Below are 25,283 nucleotides of genomic sequence, written 5' to 3'. Positions count from 1 at the left end.
CTTGATGAATTTGAGGGTAATAAAAATACCTAGAAAGAAATAATAAAATTTCCCCTTAATTAGAATTTTAAAACACAATATGAAATATTTAATTTTAGAATTTTCTTTTTACATAGACTAAAGTATTTATTTTCATTTTAATGCTATATTTTAAATATTTTTATTTTTATGATGTAAATTTATTATTGAACCAAATAATGGTAGTTGCGTTAGCGTTAGGGAACAGAGCAAGTAGGAGTGAGATCATATGTTCGATTCTTTTCAATATCATCTTTGGGAATGGTCTAAAGTCTTAATTCTGATACCTACCCCCGAATCAGACTAATCACGAAGCAATGAACCGATTAAAATATCTCAAAAAAAATTATTATTGAAAAAAATATATTTTTCGACATCTAATGGAATGAAAAAAAAAAATAACAATATCAAGTTATATAAAATTTATTATTTATTTAAAATATCTGAAAACTATTATCTTTTTATTATTATAAAATATAATAACTCTATATATCATCCCACAGAGTATTAAAATCAAGCGACAAATTGATACCACAATTCAAGTATCTTAACATTGAGGCGAGAGGCGGTGGATCCTTTTCCTCAAAGCCGAGAGACCTAAAAAGTTAAACCTCAACTGCCACTTGAGCATGCCGATGCCGTCACCGTATATCGAAGCCATGACGTCACCATACCAACGAGCCCTTCTTCTCTCGCCACGTGGCGCAATAATTGATACACTCAATCTGGCTTTACTCACGATCCTTCACACCCATCCGCACACAGAAAGCGTGCATAATACAACACACATGATTCATTCAATTTTCCCTTTTTTTTTATGTAAATTCCCACCCTCTGGCATTCAATGCTCACCCATATTAGATTCAAACTAGCCAATAAAATCGCTCAGCTACAAAAGCATTGTCCTCACGCGCCTAAGTCGGCTGAGAATCAAACTAGCCTACCCCTACCCTTTCTCTTCCTATTAATTTTCCATTTTCCCATAGTACTTTTTCCATCTTTAATTTCTTTCACTTTCTCTCCCTAACTTTCTTGCTCCAGTCTCCATAACCCTATATCTATGTTCATGTGAAGTTATATTTTTTAGGAGCACCCAATTGAAGCATAAATGGATATCATTACCAACTCAATGAGTAGCGTGCAACAAAGGACTCCAACCAAAAGAAGCAAGCCCAAGAATAACAAGAACAAGAACAAGCCCATCAAGGTGGTGTACATATCCAACCCTATGAAGGTAAAGACCAGTGCCTCAGAATTCAGGGCCTTGGTGCAAAAGCTCACCGGCCGGGATGCCGAATCGCCGCCGGATCCTTCAAGATACGGCGGAGGAAACGGTGGCGGTGATAGTGGCTACATGGTTGACTCTGATGAGGGTTGTGTCAAGAAGACTGTTCATGGTGAAAATGATCATACACTCGTGATGCCTCCACAAGTGGAACCTAGTAATGTTCAAGGACAAAAACGTAATGGAGTTTCAACAATGGAGAATTTTGAGCCATTCGATGATGTTTTCACGGCTCAGATGATAGAGAACGTTTCAGCTTTCCTGCCAGATAGTGTGTTCTATGAATGTGCCCAAGTTGATCATCAGATGTTGATGCAGTGCTGAAGCAGTGACAAAGTTGAACATTTCTTTTGTAGTTGAAAGGAAATATGTAAGGATAAAAGTCTATGCACAAGAATTGCTCTTATCCTGCAGAGTGTGTTAAGAAGTGCAAGCTTGGGGAGTAATTTTTTATTGTTTTTTAATTTAATGGGAAGTGATTTTTAAGAAGTGCAAGCTTGTTGTTCTCTTTAGTCAATATGAGGCGAGATATCTATATTGCTTGTCCTTAAATATCAAATTACTTTATGTGACTAAACCTGAGTGTGTTAGTTAATTGTATCTTAATTGCTAACTTCATTCAATTTGAATGTGTTCTTAATTGGTCATATTGTTTTTCATAAAAAATAAAATAAAATAAGACGATGGATGGGATGGAATTTTGGGTTCGATAGGAATAATACATAGCTAGCAGCTAGTTAAGAATGTGCTAGCTTTTAGTTGCAGCTATTGCGGTTTTGTTCTTTAGAGATAAACAAGAAAAACAGCTCGTTGCAAGTGCTTATATGATATATGTTTAAAGAGCATAGGGACCGATTTCTTATAAAATTTCATTTCGCTGTCCATTTAGTCATATAATAAATAACAGAAGGTGTTTCTAATTAAATTGATTTGATCGAAATGCATTGAGTCCATTGGATTAAGTTTCTCTGCAGTTGCTTTTACAGTTGCAGAGATCTTGGATATAGTACATAGAGTAAAATATTATTCCGAAGATAGTTTCTCGTATAAATATAAAATTATTAAGGAAGTCTCACTCAAAAGTTTAATTTTTTTGATTGAATTGATGTTTTACATTGTATTAAAATTGACATGAGTAAATGGTTATATATGATAATATCATCCACTCTTTAAGTCTAATACAATCTCGTGTGAAGGGATGGTGTTAAAAAAATATAAAACTATTAATATAATTTTATTCAATAATTTAAATTTTTGGATTGAATTAAGATATAACATAGTTGAATGGATGCCAGCAGCTCCTGCTGTTTGTTTCAAACTGCAGAATACATTGATGCAGTCGTAATCTTGTTGATAGTGGGCAAAACAAAACGAATGGTTTAAATTGAAACGTATGTAGGTTTTTTTTTTTTTAGAAACTGATCATAATTATCTTTTTTGAGACGAATCAGAATCTCCTGGTATCTTCATGAGTTCGACTCTTTGAGCCGCCTATGAGACTAATCCAGAGTTCAGGTGCGAGTCCAAGGATTACGGTACTTATGCCCTTCCCCAAATGGTGTTGGTGAGATTCGAACTGAGATTTTCTCCTACCACTCCGTCCCCATAGCGATATGTAGGTTGTATATGGTATATATACAACATAAATTGCCTAGCTATATATTGGTATTATTCTTTTTTTTTTTTTTTGAAAGATATATTGGTATTATTCTTGGATATATATATATATATATATAGCTAGATACAGGAGAATGCAATGCTGCCACTTCTTTAGCATTTTGTGAACCTGTGAAAATTATATTTTGAAAACTAATTTAAAAAGTAGCTTAGACGATTAAAAATATTAATTGAAAGTATAGCATAAACTTTTTTTATTCAACTATAGTTTGTTCTCTGATAATTAGATTAAATTTAAAGCTATCTTTATATAATCTCATAGCTGGATAGAAACACTTCATTAGTTAATTTTCACTCATAATTAAGGGGCGGTTTTAGTTGATGGCGATTAGCAATATTTTGAATTAAATGCAAGTCCAAAAAGTAATAATAAGAAGTGTCCCGAGGGAGAATTTTTCTAACGTTCAAAAGATGTAAGAAAACAATCAATAAGTGTAGTACAGATGCTGCAACACAGGTAGAGTATAATGAGAAAAGAATATGGGTATGATTTTCAATAAATATATTTTTAGAGAGTGGTGAGAAGATGTAACTATGACGATATATCAAAGAGTTAAAATTTGTAGAATTATTAAGGGATCGACTCGTCTCAAAAAGATAATTAAGGTCGATATACAAAAAAAAATTTGTAAGAAACATCACAAAGAGACAAATATATATATAGGGTTAGGATATTTTGATACTGGTATCAAATTTTGAAATTTAATACCAAATTTAACCGTTGATTTCCGCCAATCAATGGTTATCATTTTCACCAATCAAACTCATTAATTAATTATTAATTCCCAATAAATAATAATCGTTGATTGGCGAAAATTAACAGTTATGATTTTATGTCAAAATTAAGAGTTTGACACTGATATCAAAGAATCCTACCATATATATATATATATATATATATATATATATATATATATATATATATATATATATATAGGTAGGATCCTTTGACACCGGTGTCAAATTTCAATTTTGACACTTCATCTGAGAGCCGTTAGATAAAAAAAAATCAACGACTCTGATTTGCGAGCATGTGACACAATTGATTTTTTTTTTATCTAACGGCTCTAAGATGAGGTGTCAAAATTGAAATTTGACACCGGTGTCAAATGATCCTACCTCTATATATATAAATATATATATTCTGCAGCCGCTTTACGTACAACAACGACAGGTGTATGGTTATGATTTCCTCCATTTAATGATTTTATCCTTTGTATAGTTATGATTCCCTGCATTTAATGTTTTCAAGTATATATATGACAAGTATTTGATTACTGCACGTACAACAGCTGCAGAAATGTAAACCCTATATATATATATATATATATATATATATATATATATATATATATATATATATATTAGGGTCTCTAACTTCTCATGTTGTAGGAGAAGAAACTTCTCAAGCAACCAATTTACACTATGTACTATTGGTAGTACATAGTTGTAATATTAAAATTGATTTTTCTCTTTCTGTTATGTCAGCCCACAACTTCTGAGGAAAAAAAATAATTTTTAAATTATAACTATTTATTACCTATAGTACATAATATATTTTTTTTTTGAAATTCTATAGTACATAATGTTAATTCATTGTAATAAAAGAAATTTTTTTCCTATAACACAATAACTACATTTCCCATATATTATATTCATTTTATACAAATGAATAAAAACTATAGTGGTTTCCGCATTTAGTTATCTTAAGTAGTAGAGATTATATTTTCTTATGTAATAGAAAATAAGATATCTTATATTACATTCATAAATTTATATGGGTCTCACTATATAAAAAAAGAGAAATTTTTTAAAATAGACCCTATATCTTTTTGAGTATATAGAAGAGATTTATTATCTCTTATCATATCAGATTAATATTTTTGAAAGTAGTATATATTGAATAGTGAATATAAATTCCTAACCAGGGTGTAACTTTGAAAACTGAAGGTATGACTTTCAGGTTGTATGAATAGTTGCGCTGGATATATAGCAGGTTCACTTTCTGCTTGTTTGGCGTGTAATTATCTGAAGCCACCGTCTCGTCCTATCATTGCAAAAATACAAAGGCCTACTTGGTACTACAACTGTTTTTTTTAATAAGTATACTTTTATAAACTATTTTTCGATTGGTCTAAGAGCAATGATGATAATTGATTTGAATAATCCAAATAAATGAAGCAATCACAAGGATCATGAGATAGAAGAAACTGAAATCACAGTACATTTGAATATAGGAATCTAAAGAACTGTACCATACTTAGAATATGCGTTTTTTTACCATTGTGCGCTTGAATACATAAAAATCATCATTTTGCTTCCATATCAAAATATTTTACCTATTTTTCTTGTTTGACAGTTGACTTGACTGTGCAATATATTCGAGTATAGACTTATATACTCGAGTATAATAACAAATATTTGAGTATATGAGTATGTATTCGAGTATATTATTTTGTACTTGAGTATATTGCGACCAAATTTTCTATGAGAATTTTCCAACACTTAGTTATTGAAAAGATATGTAGAATAAAAAAAATATGATTCGAACACCCGAGTTAAAAGTTATGTGGCCTTACGAAATTTTACTCTAAATTTTTTAAAATTTTGTAATGCCAATAGGTTTTATGATACCCACAAAACTCTTTCTCAGGTTATTCGAGTGAAGTCCAATATTATGAGTATATGATTATAAAAACTTATTTTATCAACCCCCAAGGGTAGCTCAGTTGGCAGCTGAGCTCCTAAGGGATTGCTTGGTGCAGGGATCAAACCCTGCCTCAAGCAGTTTCTTGGAAAATCTTTGGGGGCCAGAGGATAAGTCAGAAATCTTCGGTTGGGGGATTAGTCTCGTCCTTTCTCCGGTTGCGAAGCTTAGTGCACCCACTGTTACAATGAGGGGCTAGCCCAAACGGGCCGTACCCCGAGTGCATGGTTCCCGGAGAAGGTTGAATGAGGATACCTCCTGGCAATGTACCAAAAAAAAAAAACTTATTTTATCCAAAAAATATCGTTGAAAAATAATTAGCCATAAAACTTAAAAAGACCATTTTTTTTTAATCAAACAAGTTTTATGAATATCACAAAACCTATTGGCATTACAAAATTTTGAAAATTTTAGAGTAAAACTTCGGAAGGAAATAACTTTGACTCGAGAATTTTCCAACTTGTAGCTCTCAAAAAGTTACGTGTACTATACAAAAAGCACCTGATTCGGACACCCGAGTCAAAAAATATGGTCTTTAGAAGTTTTATGGTTCAATTTTTTTCACGAGATTTTTTGATCAAACAAGTATCTATAGTCATATACTCATAATATTGGACTTGACTCGAGTAACCTGAAGAGGAGTTTTGTGGGGATCACCGCCCCTCATTTTATTAATAAATAATTAGTATTGTGAAATTTGTTAGCATATGTAAAAGTGGTGTGTGCATTATCGACCATTCAAACCTAATATGCTCTTGTGTAATAGGACATGTTAGAGATATACACTATAAAACAATGATTTTTCGTGGCCAAGTGGTTACGAATTCAATCCTCACCGCCCTCTATTATATTAAAAATATAATTAAATATTATGAAATTGTTAAGCATAGGCAGGCGGCCCTGATGCGTTATCAACACTTCAAGCACAATTGACTCTTGTGAGAGGGGGTGTTAGAAAAATGTAATATAAAATTATTAATTGACTTTCACCTAATGGCTTAATTGTTTTATATTATATTTATCTAATACGCTCCTCACACAAGTTCTTATTAGGCTTAAAGGAAAGACAATGTACAAACTCATTAACCTTTGTTAATAAATTTCATAATATTTAATTATTGGAAAAAATATTTGTCCTTTTAAAGTATGGTCATTTTAGTTAAAAGTAGTTTTTTATTTAAAATTTAAATTAAAAAAATCTCCCACTTCCCTCATGATTTTCATTGTGTATCTGTTTCTTTCACTTAAAACAACATAATTTTATGTATTTTAAAAGGAGAAACACCAACCCCTTAATTATTTATTATTAAAATAGGAGGCCATTGTTGGTATTTGTAAAAGTATAGAATCCAAAAAGAATTCAAGTAATCGTTCACAAGGAACGAGAAATTCAATCACTTCTATTTATTCTTTTTCAGTTTTCTTGAAGGTGAATGTGATTGCTTTTTCAATGAAAATTGTAATTTCTAAAATGTAAACAAAATAAGAATAGTAAGAACATGTTCAAATGAGTTTAGAATCAAGATTAAAACTCTAGGATTCTGATTTCAATGACTTTTCCTTAAAAGTTGCATGTATGCATTTTAACTGTTGTAGCAACTATATTGATGTAATCTGATTTTGGTATAACCTAACTAAACAATGCATGTTGATTCAAAATATGTCTTTTTTTTTTACATGCACAACAGTTTGAATCAAATAATGGGTACTTGTCATCTTCATCAAAATTCTAGAAAGAAAATTAGTAATGCATGTTGAAGATTAAAGCAAAAATGAATTCTGACATTAAAGTAAACATGTTCCTCATTCACAAAGACCAGAATTAGTAAAAGTTGAAGATACAGACCAATTTGTTCTTCAAATTCAAATTGCTACAACTAAGAAAAACCTAACCACGATGCTATAGATCCAAGAATATGCATGTGAAAATCCGTCCTCTTGAATTCCTTCAAGAATGAAGTCCTTCCTTGTGCATGTATCTCCAAGAAACTTTCAACGCTCAAACTCAGAATTGCAAAGAAAACTAAAAGCGCTCAAAAAATGAAAAAGTGAATTCAACGAAAATTTTCTCTATGAGTTTTTTTACAAAAGGAGAGTTTTACTTAAACTAAAGCTTCAAGTATTTGTTGTCCATTAGATCAAATGAACATCCAATAGTTCTCACATTGCCATCTGAGCTTCTATTTTTCTTTTAATCTTCCATGTGTCCTTTTCTGCGGGTAAAATATGAAAATAATAAGTGAAAAGTTAAATTGCCTTTTTCTACCCCTTTTTACCAACTTGGGCTTACTTCTTTAGGTTTGAACTAATTTTACGTGCTCTTTAACAAATATCAGCCCAAAAACTATAAGAGAATTATCACTAATTTAAGTAGAATTTAAGACTAACAAAATACCTCAAACTTAAGCTATTGCTTGTCCCCAAGAAAATAAGGAGATGTTGAGCATATTGTCAGTTTAATTCCTTTGTTATCAAGTCAATTAACCAGTCAATCAACCAATTAAGTCTTTGTGCTTACAATACCATATTCTCCTCCTTCATCACACATCACAATTACTAGTCTTATTCAGAAATATTGTCATTAATTCTATAACACTTCGCATTTCTAAATCATATATTAATATATTAAATGAGGATTAAAGGGAAGAATTAGTGAAAATCCTGAAAATCAGGTCAAAATACAAAGGAAGGGTAAAACGGTAATTAGCCAAACACACAACCCTAGGAAGGTAAAATTGAGTAGAAGGTCTCAAATGATGAAAATAAACTTGGAAATGGATTCAGAACAAAAAATTGAGTGGTTAGGCAAGTTTTAGAAAATTTAGTGAATAGTATTTTTACCGGGTAAAAATATCGCGTTACGATTGCACCGTAAAACGTGCTGATTGAGTTTTGAGCTCTAGGTCTTGAATACAAGTTATACATGGTGTATAGGACTAGGAAATAAGATTTCTAATGAAAATTGATGAAAATTAGTAAGTTTGGGGAAGCGTGCCTACGGCGCGCGTAACAGCTTAAAACAACATTTTCTTCGAATGACCGGAAAACTCAGGATTCATCTGTTCAAGAGTAATTAAAGGGCAATGGTTAATGTTAAAAATTAGAGTTTCTAAATAGGTTATGAATTTATGGACGTTTAGTGAAATCGGAGAGAAATTCAAGTTAGTTTGAAATCGCGTTAGGTGGCGGTGGGGCCCACCTCACTTAAAATCACTTAAGACACATAAGCCTACCTACTATTCATCATCTCTTCCCCTCCTCTCTCTCCACAACCTCGCGGCTCCCCCCTCCCCCACACCCATTTTCATTTGATTTTCTTCCTCTCCTAACTTAGTCATCCAAGCACCAATCAAGTAAACTTTGACTTGAAATTTGTTGGAAACAACCTTCCAAACCCATTGGTAGTAGTATTAAGCCATGAAACCCACTATATTTTGAGAACCCCCCCAAATCTGCGGCCCTTTGGTTTAGATTTGTGTTCATGGAGTTGTTTGGAGCTCCAATGGTTTAGTATGATGTGGAGGAGCCCTATACCCACCTTTTGAGTAAGTTTCATCACATTTGAATGGTTGGATTGTTGATTTTAATTTATGAACCCTATGCTCATTTTGTATGATTTGTGTAGTTAGAGAGCTCAAATGGAAATTGTGTATTAGATGATTATGTCTTAGAATGATGTGTTGGAGTTATAAATGCAATAAAAATTATTGGTGAAAATGTGATCATAACTTAGTGGAAGTTGGATGATGCCATGAACTTTGTGATTTTGAATTGTGTTAGGATTGTGAAATTGGATTGTTGGATGTTTATATGATTTAATAATAGGATTGTATGAGGTGTGGAATAGTTAAATTGGATTGAAAAACCCTTGAGGTGTGGCATGATGCATTTCGACCTTGTGAAGGAAATGAGGATGTGATGTTGTTAAAATTAATTGGTTGATGGGTGGTGTTGTCAAATGGAAATTAGAAGGGTTGTGTGATGTTTGGATGTCTTAAAAATCAATGGAAAAATATTGGGTTGTATTGGATTGTGTATTGTCCCAGGAGGGAAATAATTAGGCAAAATGATGTGAGGATGGTGTAAAATGAAAAGTGACACCTAAAATGGCATTTTGGTAACCTTGGGGTGCCTAAGAAAAATGAAAAGAAAATTTAGAAAATAAAGTGTATTTTAACACTCATTTGGCCGAACCTCACTAGGTGGGGGAGAAGAATTTTTCGTTTTGGATTTTGATAGATTTACCGTGTGTTGATGATCTATACATGGTCATTGTAGGTTGCCGTACGTGGATGTGAACCCCGAACCGTGAGCTCGGTGGGTTGCCCTTGGTCCCTGACCAAGTGGGATTGTGGCATTTTTGTGGTGTAACTAGCTCAGAAAATATATTGCATGGGAGCTACGTGGAGAGGATTATACAGGTAACCTCTTGGTACTGGGGTTTGATCCCCTTGTGTGTTCCACCATGCCCGTTGAGGGTGATGGTAGGAAATGTATGTAAATAATATAGGATAACATGTTCATGCATATTGTATGTGTGTTGGTACATAGGATGTACCGTGTCTCTGGCTAGTAGACGGTTTGCCTTCGAGCGTTACGGACTTCCACTGGATAGGTCTCCGAGAGGGAGTTCCATTTGACCTGGGGTCGTGGTGTGTGATCCGGATAAGAGCACACTAGGAAGTCTCGGGTGGATATGGATGCAGGGTGCCTTGGTTTGATGGTCTGGGAACACGCCTTGGTTTGAAACTCGTAGGCTTATATGCCGAGCCAATAGGCTGGACATTGCGTGGTTTTGGCATTGACCATTCCAGCTTCGTCGTATTTTGTATCCATATGCTTCCCTATTTCACTAAATCCCTTGCTTTATCCCATTTTCAGATGTTATGTTATGTTATTTATATACATCGAAGTGAGCCATTGGGCGGAGTATTCTCCAGAACCTCTGGATTACTGAGATATATTTGTATATCTCACCCCGCTTTGGGGGCTTTATTTCAGGAGGTAGCAGTGGTGCTGGAGCGGTGGGCAAGAAGGCCGTAGGGTGATTGGACGTAGGATTTGCTATTTTGCATTTTGTTGGCCATTGGGCCTAGGCTAGACTTAGGTCATGAACAATGCATATGATTAAGAGTATTATTTTCATTTTTTTCATGGTGTCTATTTTGTCTAAGTTTAGTCTTGAGTACCATGTTTATTTTGGAGTATTTACTTTATGTATATTTGAAGGAAGATTGTAATTGTAATATGTCATTTGGAAGAATTGTAATTGTATATGAAGACTTGATGTAATATGGAAGTATGTAATATGATGAAAGGGCAATAGGCCTATTCTATATGATGTAAAGAATGCATGCAAATGGATTATGGTGATTGAAATATGTTACGTTTGAAAATATAAGTAAAGTGATGGAAATTGAGTAATTTGATATAAGCTGTGGTGGGTTGTAAGAGCCCCAAGGCATTGCTGGTCCTTGTGTGTGCCACCCAATGATTATCAGGTACAAATTGAGGTTAGAGATCACTTTTGCAAACTTGGGGATTATTGAAGAAACAAAGAAAATTCTGGCGAATTGTCTAGAAATTGGCAGAATTTAGGCAAACTTTGGGAGAGTTTATCTCCCTCCACAGAGGTCCGATAGGGATGTGCCATACGCCGTTTTTAATTTTGGGATGTCCTCTACTTTGTGGTAAAATTTTGGATTTTTCTGGGTTGGGCGTCGGCCTGTAGAAGGCCGTGAACACAAATTGCCCTGTTGGTCCCTGCACATGGGGCTGTTCTGGACCAAGTTTGGGAAATTTATTCTCGCTTCGTTTCTTGGTAAAATTAGGTGTATGATATATCAAATTGAATCTTGAGGTGTCTAGTTTTGTGTATAAAAATTTGAGAGCAATTGGTTGAGTGAAGTTTACAAAATAATTGATAGAGTGAAGGATGTTTGGAGCTATTTTGGGGTTGGCTGGCAGATTTGCTTGTCCAACTTCAAATGGCGATATCCGGAGCAAACGAGAACTTTATGACTCGTATGATAGCTTCCTAGAAATTTAATTGAGTCTAGAATAACATAATAAAAGACGGGAGACTTTTCGTATGTGGTTTGTCTGTAGAAAATTAAATACCGAGCCATGTTCGGATAGGTAGAAACCGTAAAAGTGAAATTTTAGCTTAGTGGGTTTATGAGAACCCCTTAGTGACTTGAGAGGTGTAATATATGTTATAAAAGGAGTTTAAATAATTATTCCGCAAAGAGTTTACATTATGGTCACAACTTTTATTTATTACGCTTTTTATTGTTTTAAATGCTCGCGTAATAAACGAAAAAAGTTCACTCGCATTTTTATTTAAATGAATTGCTGTGATTGTAACTGCGCTTAATATCATAATTAATGTTAACAATACCGGTGTACAACAGGCTGTTAAAAATTCTCTGTCAAATTAGTCATTTAATTCAATCTAAACCAGCAGTTAAAGAAACAGTATACCAAGTTCAATGCACACTCAATAATTACAATTTACAACATAGACTAATTCAATTAATTTTCTATTGAAATCCTTTTCGGTCAAGTTCACTCATCACTCTTTCATTTTAATATGGTGAATCACTCATATCATTGATGTATTAATGCCTCCAACTCACATTGTTGCCTAGACAGTTGATGACTAGTATGCCACTTATATCAAAGGGTCTTTTAAGCTTGTAATGGGGCTGGGCTAGGTTCATTGTTTTTCGGGTCACTTGGTTTTCTATGGATTACCCATAGTGTCTGAATAGTCTTCCATTAGGATGATTAAACCAAAAACATTCATCACTTGTTTTACTAATGATAGGAGGAAGTTTGCTTCTCTTTTTTTTTTTACTCTCCTTACCTATTTCATCCAGCCATCTTTTCTTATATTCATCTTCTTCTTTGCTGCCTTTCCATTCTTCTTTTTTTATACAAATTTCTTTTCCAATTCATCCCATCTCAACCTTTTCTTTCTATTTTTTTAAGTACAACTTCCACACGTTCATCTTTTCCTTCCTTTCCTTTTACTTCACTATTTTCAGCAAGCAAGCCTTCCCCTGCCATACTCTTTTGTTTAATCAGCCTAAGGAAAATTAATCAAAGACTAAGGCTTTCCGATATAGGGTTGATTGGGGATATAGGCTGTAAAATTCATAGGTCACATAAATAGAAAAGAATAGGCCAAGGCTCAAAATAGGGTGCAATGGATCAATATAAGGGTGGTTTTTTTGGCTCAATGGTTTACAAATCGAACAATGCCCTTATCACACAAAAGTTGGCATACTAGTCGTCTAGGTGTAATGCAAAATTCAAGACATCACTGCACAATGATCACTCAACAAGAAAGTATAAGTGTGTAAGCTCTAATGCTCATCGGAATTTTTATTCAGTGGTTCAACAATATGAACTAGCCTAAACTGAAATTGTAATATCTCTCATGGCATATCAGGTGGGTTTTTGCTTGTCTAAATGCTATCTAGAATGAACCAAATTCACAAATGACAAAGGATTCAAGACAATCATGATTAACTGTATAGTAGTAGTTATCCTGTTAAATTATAGCAGGTAAATTGTATCTTCATCTACCAATATCTTGGAAGCATGCAAAATTTTAAATTTTTACCAAATTTCAGCATAATAGCATGCACAATTGACGACTTACTCAAAATACAGCATATAAACTAGCATTTAAATCACCCCAAACTTAAAATAAAGTTGTTTCCTCACAGCAACTAAAAAAACTATGGTAAAGGGAAGAGATTAAATGATTGGAAAAACATGCCATTGAACGAAAAAATCACAACATGACATTACAATATATCAGGTACTCAAATGGTATATTAGTGTATAAAGAAGAGTGATCATGAAACTTGTGAGACCATGAATATAGTATGCTTAAGATTGTGAAGCTGAGGAGTATGTTGCTTCTGAGATTGAATCCTCCACTTCAAAAATGTTGCATATAGAAGCTGAGATGAAAAGCAGTATAATTGATCCAAATAGTAGCAAACATGTCATGGCTATTTTGATAAAAAGTATAGAATCTAAGGAAGAATTCAAGTATCGTTCACAGGGAACAGGAAATTCAATCTCTTTTATTTATTCTTTTTCAGTTTTCTTGAAGGTGAATGTAATGACTATTTTAATAAAAAAATGTAATTTCAAAAGTGTAAGCTAAAACAAGAATAGTAAGAACACATTCAAATGAGTAAGAATGAAGATTACAAATTTTCAAATGAGTAAGAATGAAGATTACAAATTTTCAAATGAGTAAGAATGAAGATTAAAATTCTAGAATTCAAATGTTAACCACAACTAACATATTCAAATGTTAATCACTTTTATTTATTCTTTTTGAAATTGTTAAGCATAGGCATGCGGCCCTTATGCGTTATCCACACTTCAAGCACAATTGACTCTTGTGTGAGGGGGTATTAGAAAAATGTAATATAAAATTATTAATTGACTTTCACCTAATGGCTTAATTGTTTTATATTATATTTATCTAATATGCCCCTCACACAAGATCTTATTAGGCTTAATTAAATGAAGGACAATGTACAAACTCATTAACCTTTGTTAAGAAATTTCATAATATTTAATTATTGAAAAAAATGTTTGTCCTTTTAAAGTATGGTCATTTTAGTTAAAAGTAGTTTTTTATTTAAAAATTAAATTAAAAAAATCTCTCACTCCCCTCATGATTTTCATTGTGTATTTATTTCTTTCACTTAAAATAACATAATTTTATGTATTTTAAAAGGTGAAACACCAATACCTTAATTATTTACTATTAAAATAGGAGGCCGTAAGAATCAAACTCATGATCATTTCATTATAGAAGCTCTGATGCTATATAAAACAATTATTTTTTTCCAAATGGATACACTTCTTTTATATTAGAAAAGTCAAAGAAAAGAGATTGAATATATCATCTAGTACTCTTTTTTGGGTATTGATCGAAGTGGTGCTGAGATCGAATTTCGTAGATCTAATTCTTTTTCTTTTACTTTTGTGCAGCGCGCATTTGCGAGAGTACACATGAGAAGGACATGATTTTATCTCATACATAATGCTTGTAGCTAACCATCTTAATTCATAGCTATGTGCATGAAAAACAAGCAATACAACTTGCCAAGAAAGACAAATGTAAATAAGCACAAAACAATGAAAGAAAATTCTATCAATAAGGGAAAATTCCATATTTGAGTATGTCATTAAATAAAAAAAAAGAAAACGAATTATACATGATACAGCAGAATTTTCAGAATTATATTTTTTTTGCGTCTCTGTTTTTCTTTTTCCTTTTTTCTTTTTTCTGAATCCCATATCATAATTTCAAGATTTTGGAATTTGTTTTCATTTTTAGTTGAATAATAAAAATTGGAGGACACAAAAATTCTGTTTATTTCTTTTTATGTATAGACATATATAATTTATAAAGCTTGCAACTTGCATCTATTCATATATTCTCTTAATGGTTGAAGAGAACTTTTTCTTCTTTCTCTCAACTTGCTTCGTGGGCTATGATAAATTCCCCATTTAGTAGATGTCTTGGTCAAGTTCAAGGACTCTGTGTTGTCAGTTTCCTTTGGAGCTTCTTTCACCTTTTTGCCCCCATTAAGATTTAAGTTTGCAAAGACATTTAATAGCTTTACACCACAAATTGAACAAAAAATACACTGCAGAAATTGTGTCAGTAAAACAACATCTGTTGTCTAATGGGTTTAATTATTTGTGAGAAGGTAATAACATCACATGAACAGCTTCAGTTGAAACTAGAAATTCTTAGGTAGTGAACATGTTTATTTTAACTAGGTCACTTATCATGATCCCTTGTTTAATATTTATTGTTCGATCTTGGCGAATTGAGATTGTTATACGATCTATGAGCTAACAATGTCTATGGAGGAGACACCCGTGTATGGTGGCAGATCACTATGCACAAAAAATAAGTAGAGAGCCAAAGGGTGTGTGTATGTGTGCACAGTGATCGCTAGAAGGATAAAATTTTCAAGAGAGGATATCTGTGAGGTTTAATCCTTTAGTTTTACCTGAATGTGGATAAGGTCCATTCTCCAAAGACTACTTCTCTATCACTTGCTATATCCCGTTTTGGTTGTTATGATTCATTATTGCACATTTACATCTGAGTGAGCCATTGAACGGAGTGATCTCTAGAACCTCTGGTTTACTGAGATATATTCGTATATCTCATCCTGCGTTTGGGGCATTATTTCAGGTGATTGTAGCGGGACCGAAGCTGTGGGCAAGAGGCCCATAGGATGAGCATATGGAGTAAGAGAGCATTTTGCGTTTTGAGGCCACACTTGGCATAGGCTAAGACTTATAGCATGAAAATTGTATATTGCATTATGGTTATGTATCATGTCATCCTTGTTCATGTTTCATTTTGGTTAAGTCTAGATTGGTTATGCTCTTGTTGTCATTTGAGGATTTCATTGTATTAAAGTTTATCAATTGGAGAATTGTAATTTGATAATTATAGACCTTGTGTAATATTTTAAAACATGTATGTGATGAAAGGGTAATAGGCCTATTCTAGGTTATGATTTATGTGCGAATTGTTAAGAATGCATGCAATTGGATAATGTGATTGTAATGAGTTTAAGTTTTGATAAAGTTAAGTATTGAATTGTAAATTGAGGAAAATGATGTAAATTGTTATGGGTTGTAAGAGCCCCAAGGTATTGTTGGTCCTTGTGTACCAACCTTGTCTATTAGGTACCCTTGAGGCATAAAAACACACTTTTGATAGTGGGATATGTTGAATAAACAAAAGAGTTGCCGCCAAAATTTATACTAAAATGGAAATTTTTAGGCTGACTTTTGGAGAGCATAACTCCCTCCAAAGAGGTCTAATAGGGACGTGCCATACATCATTTTGAAGCTTGAGATGTAAACTATGCTGTGTCAAAATTTGGTAGTATTTGAGGCTGTGTAACGACCTGTAGACGTGTTTGAGTGGAGACTACCCAAATGGCCCTACACATGGGGGCTGTCGGGTTCCAGTTTTGAGAAAACAATTATCCCTCAATTCTTACTCAAATTAGGCTCATGATATATCAAATTAAAGCTTAACGTGTCTAGTTTTCTGTATAAAAATGGTAGAGCATTTGGTTGAGTATTTTGTCCATAATCACAGAAATGGTGAGGTATGTTTGGTGTCCTGTTTGGGGTTGGCTGACAGCTTTGCTTGTTCAACTTCAAACGTTGATAACCAGTGCAAATGAGAACTTTATGAGGTGGATGAGAATCAAGTGTAACAAATTGAGTATGTATGAAAGTTGAGAACTAGCTATAACACCTCTTAGTTTTAAAATACTTAATTACAGATAAAATATAGATTAAAGGGTAGGATTAGTGGAAATCATGAATTCTGAGTCAAATCACGTAAAAAGGGTAAAACGATAAATTGTCAAACACATAACCCTAGGAAATGAAATGTGAGTAGAAAGTCTCAAATGAGAAAACTAACCCTGGAAATGGATTCAGAACAAAAAATTGAGTGGTTAGACAAGTTTCTCGAAATTGGATGAATAGTATTTTTACCGGGTAAAAATACAGCTGTACAGTTGCATCGAAAAGTGTGCCGAATGAATTTTGCGTTCTAGGTTTGGAAATAAGTTATAAATGGTACATAGGAATACGAAGTTTGATTTATGATGAAATTTGATTGAAATTAGAGTTTTGGGGAAGCGTGCCCATAATGCACATAACAGCTTAAAACTGTGATTTCACCGAATGACCGTAAAACTCCGGATTCATCTACTCAAGGGAAATTAAAGAAATTTGGTAAATGTTAAAAATTAAAGTTTCTAAATGGCCTAGGAATTGATTGTAGTTTAATGATTTAAGCGGGAGATTCGAAATAATTTGAATTGCACGAGGTGGCAGTGGGACTCACCCTACTTAAGTGGACTTAAGCCACATGTGCCCAAGGCACTATTCACTCTCTTCTCTCTCCCCACACACCTTCAAACCCGCGGCCATGGACAAAGGAAGGGAGGAAAATTGCAAGCTTTGGTTCTTGATGATTTAGCCACCAAAATCCAACTTCCACCACATGAAACTTCAAGTAAACATCCATCCAAACCCAACCATACCATCCACAACCTTTGAAACTCCCTATTTTGAGAGGAAAGTGAGACCCATTCCATAGATTTTTTGTGACAAAGTGGTGTTCTTAGTGTTGGTTGCTCAAGCCATTGCTTGGGTATTATGTGGAGGATTCTTAGACCTTGATCCTTGGTAAGTTTCAACATTTTTCATTGGATATTTTGGTTGATTGATCTCATGAACCCTAGGGCATGTGCCTGTGAATTGAGGTGATTGGGGACCTCAAATTGAATTTGTATATTAGATGAAAATGTCTTAGAATGATGTTTTATGATGATTGAGCTCATAAGAATTATTGGAGAAAAATGATTTAACTTGGGCAAATTTTGTGTTCTTGAGCAAGACTTTGTGAATATAGATTGTTGTGTGATTGGAGAATTGAGTTGTGGAGTGGTTGTATTGATTAATTATAGGATTGTATGATGTGTTGAAGTGTAGGATTGAATTAAAAACCCTTTGGTATACACCTAGGTACATTTCGGCCAAATTGAGTATAACGAGAAAAGAGGATGAAAAATTGATGTAATTGGTGTTGTGATGATGTGAGCTAAGTTTAAATAGGTTGTGTGATGGTGTGATGCATGTGAATTGGAAGCAAAATTATTGGATGTGTGTGGGTTGTGATTTCGGACTAGAAGGGGAAGTTTAGGGAAAATGGTGTTAGTTGTGATTGAATGATGTTGGGAACTTGAATTGGTGTTGTCATGGATTTAGGAAGCCATAGGAGCATTGGAATAAAATTAACAACATGAATTGGTAATCTAGGCCTAATGGTCGAAATGAGGTTATTGGGTTATGGGAGTTCATTGTGTTGCATTACAATTTGATGCACAATTGAATTGATGATCCTTTGTGTGATCGTTGTAGATCGCCTCCCACGGACGTGATCCTTGAGGATTGACTTGGTGGATTGCCTTTGGTCCTTGACCAAAAGGATTGTGGTAAGTACTTATGTCAAATTGCATGAATGCTTGAATGACCAAGTGAGTGGTCTTGATGTGATGCTAATGATTGTGAGAATGACCTTGTGTAGGCATTTCTGGGTGGACTGAGTTATTGTGTAACTTGCATTGGAGCTACCTAGCTTGGGAGCTTCAATAAGGTAATCTCTTGGTACTGGGGTTAATCCCCGTGTGTGCTCCACCATGCCCATTGGGGTAGTGGTTTGAGGTTGTATGTCAATGATGTGATTATAACATCCTCATGCATAAGTATATATATATGGTACATAGGATGTACCGTATCTCTGGCCAGTTGATAGATTGCCTTATGGCGTTACAGACTTCCACTGGATAGGTCTTCGTGAGGGAGTTCCAGTTAGCCTGGGTCCATAGAGTTGTTATCCGTTGAGGAGCACTATAACACTTCATAATCCTATATCACGTAATTACAGTTAAAATAGGGATATAAGGGTAGAATTAGTGAAAATTCTGAATTCTGAGTCAAAACACGTAAAAAGGGTAAAACAGTAAATGTCCAAACATGTAACCCTAGGAAATAAAATATGAGTAGAAGGTTTCAAATGGGAAAAATAACCCCAGAAATGGATTCAGAACACAAAATTTAGTGGTTAGGTAAGTTTCTGAAAAATTCATGAATAATATGTTTATCAGGTAAAAATATAGCAGTACAGTTGCACCGAAAAACGTGCCGAATAAATTTTGAGCTCTAGGCTTGGAAATAAGTAATAAATGGTACATAGGATTAGGAATTATGATTTCCGATGAAAATTGATTGAAATTAGGGTTTTTGGGGAAGTGTGCCCATAGTGCACATAAAAGCTTAAAACTGTGATTTCATGGAAAACTTCAGATTCATCTGACAAGGAAAATTAAAGGACATTAGTGAATGTTAAAAATTGAAATTTCTAAATAGTCTGGAAATTAATTGGAGTTTAGTGGATTAAGCGGGAGATTTGAATTAATTTGAATCGGACGAGGTGGAAGTGAAACCCACCCCACTTCAGTATAACATGACACATGTGCACAAGGCACTATTCACCATCTCCTTCCTCTCCTTCTCTCCATAAACCCGTGGCCTCTCCCCCATTCATTATGCAAATTTTTCTTTGAATTTTACTACATCAAATCTCCACCAAAAACCATAAAATCCTACATTAAACTTCAAGTAAATAATCATCCAAACCCAACTATTGTACTCTCAAGCCTTAAAACCCTCTTGTTTGAGAGAAAATTGACACCCATTGTCATGAATTTGGTGAGAAAACATGGTGTTCTTGGAGTTGTTTGATCAACCATTGCTTGGGTATTGTGTGCCGGAGTCTTAGGCCTTAATCTTTGGTAAGTTTCAACACATTTCATTGGATAAATTGTTGGATTGGTTTTATGAACCCTAAAGTATGTGTTGTGTGATTGATGTGGTTGGGGACTTCAAATTGAAAATGTGTATTAGATAAAAGTGTCTTAGAATGATGTTTTATGGTGATTGAGCTCATAAAAATTATTGATGAAAAATATGATAACTTCGACAAATTTTATGATGAAAATGCAAGACTTTGTGAATTGGAATTGTGTTGGGATTGTATAATTGAGTTGTGGAGTAGTTGTATGAGTTAATTATAGGATTGTAAGATGTGTGGAAGTGTGAAATTGAATTGAAAACCCTTGGGTATACATGCATGAAGAATTCGGCCAAGTGAGGGGAAATAAGGAAGGATGATGTAAAATCCATGTAATTGGTGTTATGAGGATTGGAGCTAAGTTTAAATAGGTTGTGTGTTGGTGTGATGCATTTGAATTGGAAGTGAAACCATTGGATGTGCCTAAGTGCTGAACTTGGCGTAAAAGATAAAAATTAGGAAAGTTGAGGTTATGTGGTAATTTAATGAAGTTGAGGACTTGAATTGGTGTTGTGGTGAGCTTAGGAAGCTATTGGAACATTGTAATGAAATTAATAACATGGATCGGTGTCTTTCGCCAAATGGACGAACCTATGTGTGGGTGTGGGGGGGTGCTTGTTTTGTAATTCAATTTGATTTACAATTGGATTGATGATCCATGTGTGATCATTGTAGGTTGCCTCCCACGAACGTGAGCTTTGAACAGTGAGCTTGGTGGATTGCATTTGGTCCTTGACCAAAAGGATTGTGGTAAGTATTTTTGCCAAATTGTATGAATGCTTGAATAACCAAGTGTATGGTTTTATGTGTTGCTAATGGAATGAGAATGACCTTGTGTAGGCATTTCCGGTTGGACTAAGTTCAGGTCTAACTTGCATTGGAGCTACCAAGTTGGGAGCTTCAATAAGGTATCCCTTGGTACTGGGGTTAATCCCATGTGTGCTCCACCATGCTCATTGGGGTAGTGGTTGGAGGTTGAATGTTAATGATGTAGTTATAACATGCTCATGCATAAGTATATATATTGGGTACATAGGATGTACCGTATCTCTGGCCAGTAGTTAGTTTGCCTTATGACGTTATGGACTCCCACTGGATAGGTCTCTATGAGGGAGTTCGAGTTGACCCGGGGTCATAGAACTGTTATCCGTTGAGGAGCACTCTAGGAATGTCTCGGGTGTATGGGTGGTGGGTGCCTTGGTTGATGTTCTGGGAACACATCCTTGGATGAGAGCCCGTAGGCCATATGCCGAGGCCAATAGGCCGGATGAGCTTGACCATTCTAGCTTCAACATATGTTTACTCTCTATGCATCCCTACTTTACTAAATCCTTTGCTTTATCTCTCTTTGGTTGTTATGATTCGTTGTTGATTTTATATCTGAGTGAGCCATTGGGCGGAGTGATCTTCAGAACCTCTGGATTATTGAGATGTATTCGTATATCGCATCCCCTATTTTGGGCATTATTTCAGGTAGTTGTGGTGGGGCTGGAGCCATGGGAAAGAGACCCACATGATGAGCACTTGGAGTTAGAGGACTTTTGGCATTTTAAGGCCAGTTTTGACATAGGCTAGACTTAAGGCATGAATATTGTATATTGCTTTAGGATTATGCATCTTGTCATATTTGTTCATGCCATATTTTGCTCAAGTCTAGTTGATGATTATGATGTTGTATTTTGAGGATTTATTTGTATTTATGTTTACCATTTGGAGAATTATAAATTATAAATTATGGACCTTGCGTAATATTTAAAGCATGTATGTGATGAAAGAAAAATAGACCTATTCTAGGTTATGATTCATATGTTGATTATTGAGAATGCATGCAATTGGAAAAATGTGATTGTAATGATTTAAGTTTTGAATAAGTTAGGTATTGAACTGTAAATTGAGAACAATAATATAAATTGTAATGGATTGTAAGAGCACCAAGGCATTGTTGGTCCTTGAGTGCCACCCTTGTCTATTAGATATCCTTGGGCCATAATAACACACTTTAGATAAAGTGGGATAGGTTGAATAAACAAAGGAGATGTCATCGAAATTTATATTAAAATGGCAGTTTTTAGGCTAACTTTGGGAGAGCATACCTCCCTCAAAAAAGATCCAATAGGGACGTGTCATACATTATTTTGAAGCTTGAGATATCAACTATGTTGTGTTAAAATTTGGTAGCACTTAAAGCTTAAGGTGTCTAGTTTACTGTGTAAAATTTTGAGAGTAATTGGTTGAGTGGTTTGTCCAGAATCGCAGAAATGGTGAGGTATGTTTGGTGTCATGTTTGGGGTTAGTTGACATCTTTGCTTGTCCAACTTCAAACGGTGATAACCAGAGCAAATGAGAACTTTATGAGGCGTGTGATACCTTGTTGGAAAGACAATTGAGTCTAGAACAACATACTAAAAGATGAGAGATTCGTAGAATGCGAATTTCTCACAGTGTCTAAAAGACTGAATCATGTTCAGTTATGTAAAAACTATAAAAGTGAGAATTATGCTAAGTGGTTATGGGAACCCATTAGTGTCTTAAGATAAGCATTGTATGATAGTTAGGAAATTATTTTAATTATTCCACGTTTAGATTTCAGTTATGATACAGCTTTTATCATTACGTTTTATTATTGTTTTTAAATGCTTACGTAATTAAAAGAAAAAAATTTACTCACATTTTTAAATGAACTCCTGTGATTGTAACTGCGCTTAATATCATAATCAATGTTAACAGCACCGGTACGTAACGGGCTGTTACAAGCACTCTAGGAATGTCTCGGGTGTATTTGGATGGAGGATGCCTTGAATGATGTTCCGAGAACACATTCTTGGATGAGAGTCCGTAGGCTATATGCCGAGGCCAATAGGTCGAATGTTGCGTGGTTTTGGCTATGACCATTCCAGCTTCATCGTATGTTTTCTCCCTATGCATCCCTACTTGTCTAAATCCCTTGCTATATCCCTTTTTGGTTGTTATGATTCATTATTGCACATTTACATCTGAGTGAGCCATTGGGTGAAGTGATCTTCAGAATCTCTAAGTTACTGAGATATATTTGTATATCTTACCCCGCGTTTGGGGCATTATTTCATGTGGTTGTAGCAGGACAGGAGCCATGGGCAAGAGGCCCACAGGATGAGCTTTTGGAGTTAGAGTGCATTTTTCATTTTGAGGCCACATTGGGCATATACTAAACTTAGAGCATGAACATTGTATAGTGCAATATGATTATTTATCATGCATATTTGTTCATGCTACATTTTGGCTAAGTTTAGTTGATGATATGTCTTGTTGTATTTGGAGGATTTCTTTGTATTTATATTTACCATTGGAGAATTGTAATTTGTTAATTATGGACCTTGTGTAATATTGTAAAGCATGTATATAATGAAAGGACAATAGGACTATTGTAGGCTATGATTTATATGCAAATTGTTAAGAATGCATTCAATTGGATAATGTGATTGAAATGATTCTAAGTTTTGACAAAGTTAGGAATGAATTGTAAATGGATGAAAATAATGCAAATTGTTATGGATTGTAAGAGCACCAAGGCATTGTTAGTCCTTGAGTCCCACCCTTGTCTATTAGGTACCCTTGAGGTATAAAACACACTTTTGATAAAGTGGAATAGGTTGAATAAACAAAGGAGGTGCCACCAAAATTTATACTAAAATGACAATTTTTAGGCTGACTTTGGGAGAGCATATCTCCTTCCACAAAGGTCCAATAGGGACGTACCATACATAATTTTGTAGCTTGACAAGTAAAATATGATGTGTCAATATTTGGTAGCAATTGGAGCTATGTACAAAGCTGTAGACACGTTTGAGTGAAGATTGCCCAACTGGCCCTGCACATGGGGGCTGTCGGGTCCCTGTTTTGCAAAAAATTGTTTTTCCCTCAATTCTTACTCAAATTAGGCTCATGATATGTCAAATTAAAGCTTAAGGTGTCTAGTGTACTTTATAAAAATTTTAGAGCAATTGGTTGAGTGGTTTGTCCAGAATCGCAGAAATGGTGAGGTATGTTTGGTGTCCTGTTTGGGGTTGGCTGGCAGTTTTGCTTATCCAACTTCAAACAGTGATAACAGGAGCAAATGAGAACTTTATGAGGCCTGTGATACCTCTTTGGAAAGATAACTGGGTCTAGAATAACATACTAAAAGATGAGAGGTTTTTAGCATGCTGATTTCGTACAGTGTCCAAAAGACTAAAGCATGATCGGTTATGGAAAAATCGTAAAAGTGAGATTTATGCTAAGTGGTTTTAGAGGAACCCCTAAATGACTTAAAATAAGCAATGTATGATAGTTAGGCTTTTATTTTATTTATTCCGCGTTTAGATTCAGTTATGATCACAGTTCATGTCATTATGTTTTATTATTATTTTCAAAACGCTTGCGTAATGAAAAGGAAAAAGTTTACTCACATTTCTAAATGAACATCTATTATTATAACTGCGCTTAATTTCATAACCAATGTTAACAATACCGGTGTACAACGGGTTGTTACACTAACCATTTTTGGTACCCATCTAATGTATAAGTCATGGAGTTAAAATTATGAAAAAGAATAAATGTCATAGTATGAAAAAATGCATGAATATGAGAAGAAATGTACATGAGGAACACCTGTGAATGTATAGAAACGCTAAATCAGGTGTCATATGAGTCTAGGAAGGTTTCCCTACACTTTAAGTGCAGCTAAGTGCTGTCAAATTTTTATCTTGTCAAGTATGGTCATCTTAAAATGTTCAAAACTTGCCCAATTCTTAACCAAATGGGGCATATCATATATGAGTGAAACAGATGTCTAATGTTTTGTCTACAAATTTGAGTATTTTTTGGGCAGCATAGCATTCCCAATTTAGAGTGAAACAGATGCAGCCAGAAAATCTTGTTTCGCTTGCTATCAAGATTGTTCCGCACCCCAAAGTGGGAATAACCCCAGAGTTAGAACGCCACCAGTCATGGGAACGTACCATGTATTGGGAATGCCACACTTTCCCATATAAAAACAAAAAAGCAAGTTTCTCACCATGTTAGCTTATGGGGGTTGCAATGTTAATGTTGTTAAGCAAAGATAAGATGTTTCT

The 25,283-nt window shown here is 34.3% G+C and overlaps 1 protein-coding gene across 1 annotated transcript; it reads left to right on the top strand.

Moving 5' to 3' along the window:
- The first annotated feature begins 1,020 nt into the window (after window positions 1-1,020).
- Window positions 1,021-1,870, top strand: LOC133309947 (sigma factor binding protein 1, chloroplastic-like). The gene has a single exon (XM_061510811.1). The coding sequence runs from the start codon at window positions 1,127-1,129 to the stop codon at window positions 1,625-1,627; it is 501 nt and encodes a 166-aa protein (XP_061366795.1). The 5' UTR covers window positions 1,021-1,126; the 3' UTR covers window positions 1,628-1,870.
- Window positions 1,871-25,283: the final 23,413 nt, after the last annotated feature.

Source organism: Gastrolobium bilobum, unplaced genomic scaffold (genome assembly GCF_033153095.1).
Source record: "Gastrolobium bilobum isolate Gb01-03AN ecotype WA unplaced genomic scaffold, APGP_CSIRO_Gbil_v1 utg14995, whole genome shotgun sequence".
Classification (NCBI taxonomy): Eukaryota; Viridiplantae; Streptophyta; class Magnoliopsida; order Fabales; family Fabaceae; genus Gastrolobium; species Gastrolobium bilobum.
Note: the sequence above shows the minus strand (reverse complement) of the source record. Positions and strands in the feature narration are given on the sequence as shown.